This window comes from Toxorhynchites rutilus, chromosome 3, assembly GCF_029784135.1.
Source record: "Toxorhynchites rutilus septentrionalis strain SRP chromosome 3, ASM2978413v1, whole genome shotgun sequence".
Taxonomy (NCBI): domain Eukaryota; kingdom Metazoa; phylum Arthropoda; class Insecta; order Diptera; family Culicidae; genus Toxorhynchites; species Toxorhynchites rutilus.
The window spans coordinates 194,279,468-194,289,720 of NC_073746.1; the positions used below are offsets into that span (position 1 = coordinate 194,279,468).

Genomic DNA, 10,253 nt, shown 5'->3' on the forward strand with positions numbered 1-10,253 from the left:
ATACAACTGGTTCTATGCTAAAGGAAATTCCTTGAGGCTCTAATCAGTCCTAAATAAAGTTTTTTCCCACAGGTGTACAAGACGAGGACAAGGAGGAGGCCACCGAATAGCCTAGACGGTTGGTGGCTTTCGATACCGGCAGTTTTCACTGCCCCTAGCGTCGGTCCCTGTTTTTGGCGCGCTTTATAGCTTGCTTATTTTTTCTACCGTATATCGCTAACTGTTTATATTGTTATACTTATATTTGGTGGTGGTTTTTTCTTTACAGCTGGTGTTGTTTCCTGCGCTGCGGATTAGTGGTGTTGCCACACTACCTTCTCTCCGGTGCGGGGGGCTTTCCCCCCAGCAGCTGTACTTAGTGCAAGTGATTTATAAACAGTATCTTTCTACCCATAGCCTCCCAAGGCAATAGTGATTATAAGGACATTTCAGTAGTGTTGAAGCAATAATTACAGTGCATTTCTAAATTTTTTCTATACCATTTCCGAAGATAGTGATTTTTTGTTCTAGTAGTACCAGTGCTTTTTCTAGATATTTTGTGAAATTTTCACCGTTCTTCCTGGCTGTACCCCCTGGTATAGCCAGCCACAATCATGGCTTCCAGTAGCTCTGGCATCGCCGGCACCGGTAAGTCAACAAACCTATATAATGGGCTGACCCCCTATGCGGGGAGCTCCAAATTTTATTACTTAGAGCAACTGGCAAGAATACTCTACCATCAAACCCTTTCGTAGTTTCCAAAACCATCCAAGCTGTTACGGATCGCGATTTCAAGGACGCGAGACCACAGCGAGATGAAAATAATAATCTACAATATGTTATCCATATTCGCAACAAAGAATATGTGGATGCACTCCTGGGTATTAAGTCATTAATTGACAAAACCCCTGTGGAGATAAATTTTCACCCTACCTTGAACCAGCGCAAATGCGTAGTATCGTGTAGGGATGTTATTGATATGGCAGAAGCTGCACTTTTAAAAGAGCTTGCTGACCAAAGAGTCATAGCAATCAAACGAATTTCCCGTATGGACCCAACCAAGAAGGAATTAATTCCAACTCCAACCTTGATTTTGACAATCAGAGGTACTGTAATTCCTGAATACATAAATTTTGGCTTTATCCGCGCCCCCACTCGTAATTTTTATCCGAATCCGATGCAGTGTTTCGGCTGCTACAAATTCGGACACACTTCGAAAAAATGTAGGACCAAGATCCAATTATGCCGAAACTGTGGACAAGCACACCCAGAACTAGGCAATGAAGAAACTGCCAAGAGCTTTATTTGCAACGCTCCTGCCTACTGTGTAAATTGCAGTGGCAACCACCCTTCTACTGATAGAAAATGCCCTGCATGGGTCATGGAAAACAACATCACTAAAGTGAGAGTTGACCAAGGCATATCCTACAAGGAAGCCAAACTAAGCTACCAGGCCAAGATAAATGGATCCTCTTACGCAAGCAAAATCCAAGAGAGACTTAATGTAGCCCAAAGTACAGGATGCAATCGCTGCAAGTGCAACTGCACGCAATCCAACCCTACCCCAATCATTCCAACGGTTTCCACACCGATAATTAATCTACCAGACATGGAATATACCATCTCCACTTCCGATTCCGAAACTGATTCAGAAATTCCCATGGAAACTGAATCAGCAAAATTAAACAAACGAAAAATTAAAAATATTAAAACTACAACTTCAGATGAATTGAAATCATCTGAAGATGAAAATTTCCGCGTTAATGAAAAAACAAGGAAAAGGTACAAAAACCAACAACTTCAAATATCTCAACCGGTCGCCCCACAACTGGCCGACCCTCAACCATCTACTTCACACAACACAGTACCCAATACAAATAGAACAATACCAAATTACTTAAAATTTGACCCTAGACTGAAGACCAAGATTTCCAAAGGTAACAAACAGTCTAAGTAATTTCAGTTATACCTCCTTCCACATTAATTAAACCCTTCAAGAGCCTCCATAATATTTTTTCAAGTTCAACACTCCACACAAAAACAGTACACCTGTTGTCAAAGATTCAACATCCAACCGAAAACTTGCCATTCAATGGAATTTGCGTGGGCTTAGTAGGTCAATGGATGAAATTAAATTAATGTTAGCTGAGGAGAAACATCTCCCACTAACACTTGCATTCCAAGAAGCCAGAGTGACTAAGATTACACCCGATTTTAACCTTTCACTACAAGGTAAATACAAGTGGTACTTCCGTGAGGGACTTACCTCACGCCAGGGTGGAGTATGCCTCGCTGTTTTGAGCCATCTCCCACATACCCTCATCCAAATTTCATCACAGTTACAGATATGCGCAATCCAACTCACGGGACCGTTACGGTTAACCCTCGCTTCTATATACATTTCCCCAACGCATAGTAACAGTAATTTGGAAGCAGAAATGAACAATGCCATTCAACAATTACCACACCCTTTCATAATCATGGGTGATTTTAACGCCTACCATACTGTATGGGGTGGCCAAAGATGCAATTTAAGAGGTAAAATTATTTTAAAAATCGTTGAACAACTTAACCTCATCATCCTGAACGACTTCCAACATACTCGTATGGATGAACACTCTGGCTCTACTTCTTCAATTGATTTAACGATTACCTCATGGGACCTAGCGCCCAGAGTCAGATGGTGTGTCGATGATGATCTAAGAGGAAGTGATCATTTTCCCATTCACATCCGAACACTGACCAGTAATCCAAAAATCCTCCTGCGAAGGAGATGGTTGTACCAATTTGCCGACTGGGATGGTTTCGAATCAACCATTTCGCATCTGTTACCTGCACAGGGTAACTATTCAGTAGAGGAGTTTTCCCAAGCCGTTTTCGCTGCTGCGAAAGCTAATATACCCCGCACTAGTGGTATCTTCGGCCGGAAGGCAGTCCCATGGTGGAATAATGATGTCAAACAGGCCATTAAATCCAGAAGAAAAGCGCTGAGGAAGCTTAGAAGACAACTGGACGGTAGTGAGACAAAAGTACTTGCCCTAGCTGATTTTCAATCCACTAGAGCTAGATCAAGGAAAATTATAGCGGAAGCTAAACAAAATAGCTGGCTTAAATTTCTTGATAGCTTTTGCCCTCAGACAACTTCTAGTGAACTGTGGAGCAAGGTTAATGCAATCAGTGGCAAAAAAAGATCGCGAGGCTATTCCATTATGATCAATGGTACCACTACCGATGATCCCGGAACCATTGCTGAACATTTAGCTGACCATTTTGCTAGTACTTCTGCCACCTCCAACTACAAAAGCGACTTCAAAGCTCGTAAAACTGCCGCGGAGACTACAGAGTTTCCCTCGGACTCAGGGGAACCTCATATTTACAATATCAGGTTCTCTATGAAAGAAATGTTGTGGTCCATTAGTAAGTCCAAAGGCAAATCAGCCGGACCAGACGAAATAGAATACAGCATGTTAAAAAAATTACCTTTCCACGTCAAAACGTCGCTGCTCCAAATTTATAATAACCAAATGTTTCCCCGACTCATGGAAGGAAGGGCTAGTCATCCCCATCCCTAAACCGATGGAGAAAAAACCACTAGCCACTAGTTTTCGTCCCATCACCCTTCTCAATTGCCTAGGTAAGGTCTTCGAGAGAATGATCAAACGGAGATTGATGACGAACCTTGAAGAACGTCATCTCCTGGATCCTCGACAACATGCTTTTCGTCAAGGCAATGGTACCAACACGTATTTCAGCCAACTTGATCAACACCTTCACGTGATCACGCGAGACCACCTCCACGGGGAACTCGCTCTGTTGGACATATCCAAAGCCTACGATACAACCTGGAGATATAATATCTTGGACCAACTCCATCAATGGGGTATCGAAGGTAATTTGTTCGAGATAATTCGCAGTTTTCTACAAAATCGTAGCTTCAAAGTTCTTCTCGGAGGAGTCACCTCCACCAGTAAACTGCAAGAAAATGGAGTGCCACAGGGTTCTGTGCTATCGGTTGCTCTTTTCCTGATAGCGATGCAATCATTATTTGATGCCATACCCCAAAATATTGACGCTTTGCTATACGCAGATGATATTCTGCTAATTTCAAAAAACTCATTCCCAGTACTAGCAAGAAGAAGACTTCAGGAAGGAATCTCGTCTGTTAATAACTGGGCGAATTCCGTGGGATTTAGGATCTCAGCTGAAAAATCTCAAGTTCTTCATTGCTGCAACAATAAGCGTCACAGGAAAAAACTACGTTCTTATCTTCTGAACGGTAGTTCCATTAAACGAGTCAATTCTGCACGAATTCTCGGTGTAATGGTGGACAAAAAACTCACGTTCAATAAACATATAAAGAGTACAATATCGGACATTAAAAACCGCCTTAACTTAGTTAGCGTTATAAGCGGTGGAAGCCGAACAGGATCCCGCAAAACTATCTTCAACATTGGAAGAAGCTTAGTCTATTCCAAACTTACTTACGGTATTGAACTCTTCAGCCGTGCCACCTGGAAAACGCTTGAAGAACTGAGGCCTAGCTATCAAAGAATAATAAGACTAGCATCAGGGGCCTTTAGAACTAGCCCAAGTAAAGCGTTACTCGCTGAGTCAGGCATTTTACCCTTCAAATTGTTCCTCACGAGATTCTACAGCACGCGCGCGATACGAACGCTCGAGAAACATCCAACATTTGAATACTCTCTTGTGAGAGTGAATAACTGGTTGCAGGATACATGCCGAACCACTCTTCCAACGATTGCACCAATTCCCATTATTAACCTTCGACCATGGTATAAACGGGAACCTCAGATTGATTGGTCAATTAAAAATTCTGTGCGAGCTGGTGAAAACAGCAGCATAGTTTTGGCCATTTTCAACAACCACATCCACAGTAAATACCTTTTTCACCACAAGATCTTTACAGATGGATCCTTTGATGGTTTACAAGTAGGTATCGGCATTTTTGCTAATAACCTGCAAGTTAAGTTCCAACTCCCAAATATCTGTTCGGTATTTTCAGCTGAATTAGCGGCACTTCTTATCGCTACATCAAAGTGCGAACACAACAGAAAGACGGTTATTTTCACCGATTCTGCTAGCGCGCTTCTTGCTCTTGAGAGCGGAAGTAGCAAACATCCATGGGTACTCGCAATTGAAGAGAAAACTGCCCAAAATGATATCACCTTCTGCTGGATCCCAGGTCACTGTGGAATCCGCGGTAACGAAGAGGCTGATCGCCTAGCCAAAGAAGGGAGAACATCCGAACTATGGAGCACAAGCGTCCCATCTGATGATATAACCAGATGGGTTAACTCATCTCTGATGACGTGCTGGGAGAACGAATGGAACATCTGCAGAGATACTTTTTTGAGAAAAATTAAAAACACTACCCATCCTTGGATGGATAGAAACCAAAGATCTTTTCAAGTATGTCTAACACGTCTTCGTATTGGACATACCAAATTAACGCACAGGTTCTTGGTTGAAAAAACCGAACCACCCATTTGTAATACCTGTAACGTCAGGCTGACCGTAGAACATTTTCTACTTGTCTGCCCACGTTACAACCTTATCTTCTTCTTTCTTTGTTTTTAAGAGGCTTTAAACTTTGCAGTTCATTCGCCTCTAAGAGTTACAACCTTATGAGAACTAAGTTTCAGATAGCTGACAACCCAAGGACAGCCCTAGCAAGAGATAACTTGGAGGAGGACAAATTACTGCATTTCCTGAAGGAGACGGATCTTTTGGAGCTTATTTATTTATTTCAACACCGTCTTCTATTAGTACAGACTGAATTATTTACTTATAAACTAGATGTAATTGTTAATTCTATTTTTAAATGCGTTCTTTGTCAAGTTGAAATCGAAAACATCACATACAACATTGAACAGACGAATACATGAATCTAGCGGGTTGTTGTAGCCGTAGTTTGTCCTATGGAATGGAACCGATAGTAGATATGAATTCCTCGAGCGTCGAATGGGAATATTTAGAGACACCTGAGCTAGAAGCTCAGGGCAGTCGATGTTTCCTTGAAGTACATCAAAAATGAACAATCTTTGTATCGTTGTACGCCTGACAGATAGTGTATCCAGTCCTATGAGCTTGCATCGGTCGGCATAAGGGGGGAGATTCAGTGGGTCGTTCCATGGTAGCTGTCTTAGTGCAAAACGGATAAACTTTTTCTGCACCCGTTCAATCCTCAGAACTACGAACTACGTAGAAGGGGGACCAGACAGGAGCAGCGTACTCAAGAATGCTACGGACCAACGAACAGTACATGATTTTCAGAACATGGATATCACTGAACTCGTACGCGTGGCGGCGTATGAAACCCAGAACTGAGAAGGCTTTGGCAGTCATAATGCCTACATGGTCATTGAATCTCAGTTTTGAGTCTATCGTGACTCCAAGATCGCAGATTGCCGTTGTGCGATCCAATATCGTCAATTCCATTTTATATTGGAAGACTATGGGGCTTTTAGAGCGACCGAAAGATATAGTCTTACATTTCCCTTCATTGACTCGCATCCCATTATCACAGCACCACTCTAGCATTGAGTTAATGTCTTCTTGAAGAACTACGCAGTCCAAAGGAGATGAAATCACCCGGTATATTTTAAGATCATCGGCAAAAGAGAGCTTGAGCGATGAAAGCAGTGAGTACAAATCGTTCATGAATATGTTGAACAGCAGTGGACCCAGAACACTTCCTTGTGGTACCCCTGACGTGATATAAAAGCTGCGGGATTTAGCTGCATTGACGACGACATGTGCTGTGCGACCACAAAGGTATGATGAAATCCACTCCGTTATCCAGTCAGGGAAGCCCATACATTTCATTTTCTCCGTTACTAGGAAGTGTGGGACTGTGTCAAAAGCTTTCGCGAAGTCGACATACACCGCATCAACTTGACGTCTCTCTTCTATCTCGCGTGATAGTGCGGTGACGTAGCACATTAAATTTGATGTGGTTGAACGGTGCCTCATAAACCCATGTTGTCCATTGAAGATTATTGGAGACGCCACGTTGTATAAAACCTTGTGCATTAGTCGTTCAAATACCTTGCTTAGGCAGCACAGCATAGATATACCACGATAATTTGTCACCTGATTGCAGTTTCCCGATTTGTGAATAGGAACAACGAAAGCAGTTTTCCATGCTATTGGAAATGTTTTCTCCTGAAGCGATTTGTTGAAGAGGCGAGCAATAGGGTTCGCAAGTTCAGTGGAGCATTTTTGAAGTAACAGGGATGGTATGCCATCTGTACCACATCCCTTCTTGATGTCAAGATCGTCCAAGGCGTTTGCAACATCATCAACCGAAAAGCGAATGACGGGTAGATTGATGGTGTGAGACTGAATATGAGCAAAACTGTCACGTTTCGATACTGGATATGCTACACTGAACACACTCTCAAAGAATGAGGCAAACAGGTTAGCAGCGTCTGTGTCCGTGTTGGCCTGGACATTTTCGAAGATAACATTGCGTGGGATGCGAGTTGAATTTTGCCGACTCTTTACGAAGTCCCAAAAGCACGATGGGTTTTGCTTAACACTGGCCTGGATCTTGGACAGATAGTTATCGTAGGTGGATTTTAGTACCGACTTGTAATGAGCTTCAATATCACGGAGATTTACGCGGTTGATCTCGGTTTTTGTTCGGAAGAAACGGTGACGGGCCTTTCTTAGGACGTTACGGAGATGCCGAAGTTCAGAGGTCCACCAGGGTTTGTTGGAGTTGTGAATTGCTCGTCTTTTGCGTGGGACATTGTCATCAAGTACTGAGAAAAACTTGTCGTAAAATTTAGAAACTAATCTGTCCAAAGATCCGGTTTGCAATAAAATGTCCCAGTCAATGTCATCCAATACCACTTTAAGCCGCCCAAAATCGCAAGAGCGAAAGTCAAAGCGAAGTTCGCTATCTAACGTTCTTTGTTCCACAAGAACATCACTTCTCTCATCGAAAAGCACGACCACAGGTACATGATGAGTGTCGACCGGCAGTAGAGGTGCAGTCGGCTCTATAATATCGAGCTGCTCAGGGTGACTTACGAATATGAGGTCAAGAAGTCTACCGTTCACATTCGAATAGCGATGAAACTGCTGTAATCCGATGGTAAACATAGTTTCAATAAGAACCTGCTCGTGCTCAGTAGAAACATTCGAGGGAATAAGTCCGTTTATATCATCATCCAATTGCCACTGTAAATGTGGGAGGTTGAAGTCACCTAAAGAGACAATGATGTCCACTGCAGAAGCACGGTCGGCGATTTGTTGAACTGCACTGGCATGTGCAGAAAAAGAGTCAACACTTGAGTTAGGCGGAAGGTAGACAGCGACGAGATAGATGCATCGACATTTCAATCTTATACAAACTGCTACCTGCTCAAGGTTTTCACAATTTGACAATATAACGACTCCACTGTTGAGGTGAGATTTGACTGCAATCAATACACCTCCGCCACGAGAGTGTTGACTGGATTGGGCGCTACGATCACAACGGTAAATTTTATATTCGGGTGATATTTCGGCATTATCGATATCTGCACGAAGCCATGTTTCCGTGAAGACAAGCACTTCATAGTCACAACTAGAAAGCAGCAATCGCAGTTGCACAATTTTGGTACGTATCCCTCTTACATTCTGATAGTACAGAGCAAAGATTCGTCGGGATGAATCGTATCCAGGAGCAGCTGAAGGGTCAACGCTATGATGTTGCTCATTTAACCACTATACAATTATTTACTATATGTTACAGACTTAACCACATCATTCATACTAACACCTAATGCTTGTGAGCTAATATATGTGTTACCAACGTATTACATATGTTAGGTCACACACATTTTATTTATAAAAAAAAAATTAATAAATATATATAAAAAAAAAAAAACAAAAAACAAATGGGTTAACTCATCTCTGATGACGTGCTCAAGGTTCTCAAATGGGGATCAACATAGGGTAGGAGCCTGCCTGTTGGTCTCAAATGTTCCTATCTCATGCCTCCACGAAGATCATATGACGACATTTTTAGATCGGGCGTGAACTGGAAACACACACCTGGTCTTGGCTCCGAGAACGGGTGTCGAAAGTGGCTAAGTGAGGGGGTGCGAGCGAGTCAGAGCGCTATATCTCTCCCGGGGAAGGCCTCCCGGGTCATGGAGGCCTTGCCAACCCGCTGTCTCCCGGGCAAAGGAGATACACCCAATAACATGGAGCTACGATCACGAAGATTAATTAGAATGCGATCACCCGAGGAGGGTCCCCGAACTGGAGCTGGTCCTGGAACGGGTGTAAGAGCGAGCGGCCAGCGGCTGGAGGGCGATGTGCAAGAGCGGGCCACCAGCCGGGTTCAACCCGAAGAGCTACCGCCACACGGAAACAGCAGCCATCGACATCACCCAAGAAACGCTGCGCCTACGAGACGTGTTGCGACTGCCAGACGACAGTCGTCCACACTTGTGGGTACCACTAGGCGCCGGATCATGTGGACACACGAAATGAATGAATTCGTGATCCGCGCCTATTACATCTGCACTGCTTTGGAGACGGACATGAGCGGTCGCCCTCGAATACTAACAATGTTCGAGGAAGCGTATCCAGAGTTCGTCGGGAGGCTTGATCAGAACGCGATGAACGCGAGGCGTAGAGCGATAGTACGCAACAACATGCTCTCCCAAACGCAAATCGACGAGATCAAGCAGCAGGTGCAGAGAGAAATAAGCTCCAGGAACAACAGAGCAAGCGATGTGTCGAGACGAAGTTCAGTACGGCTGAGCAATTCATTCGCGAGTGGGGCACGCGAATCAGCGCCAGTGGAGGCCACAGTACAACAACCCCCTGAGCCGGAAGACCCACAGCCAGATCAACAACTACTACGCGATCTGGTCTTCCACTACGACGAGGCGATCTCACAGTTCCGCGACACAGACCCATTGTCGCGCCCCAGGATTCCGAAGTTGCAGCATTCCCGCAGGCTGACAAGTGCAGTAAAGCTCATGAACGAGCACGTTCTTCCGCTGCACTTGGTTGATGCTGAGAACATGGAGGAGCTGCAACTGAAAGTTTACTGTGCTGCTGTGGCGACCGCCAAAAGTTTAGGATACCGTATTAGGCCAAGAGGCGGACTGCTCCAACATCTCCGTGAAAGGCGTGAGCCTCCATGGCGAAGGAGATTGGAGCAACGGATCCTAAACAAGCGCGCCGCAATTGGAAGATTGATGGCGTACAAAAGAGGCAGCAGATCGGCGAAATTATGTCGCCAAGTT

At 44.0% G+C, this 10,253-nt stretch overlaps 1 protein-coding gene across 1 annotated transcript; it reads left to right on the forward strand.

The window, feature by feature from the left end:
• The first annotated feature begins 2,099 nt into the window (after positions 1–2,099).
• Positions 2,100–6,085, forward strand: LOC129773783 (uncharacterized). The gene is made up of 4 exons (XM_055777429.1): positions 2,100–3,396; positions 3,614–5,550; positions 5,622–5,765; positions 6,065–6,085. The coding sequence occupies exons 1-4, from the start codon at positions 2,100–2,102 to the stop codon at positions 6,083–6,085; spliced, it is 3,399 nt and encodes a 1,132-aa protein (XP_055633404.1).
• The last annotated feature ends 4,168 nt before the right edge of the window (positions 6,086–10,253 follow it).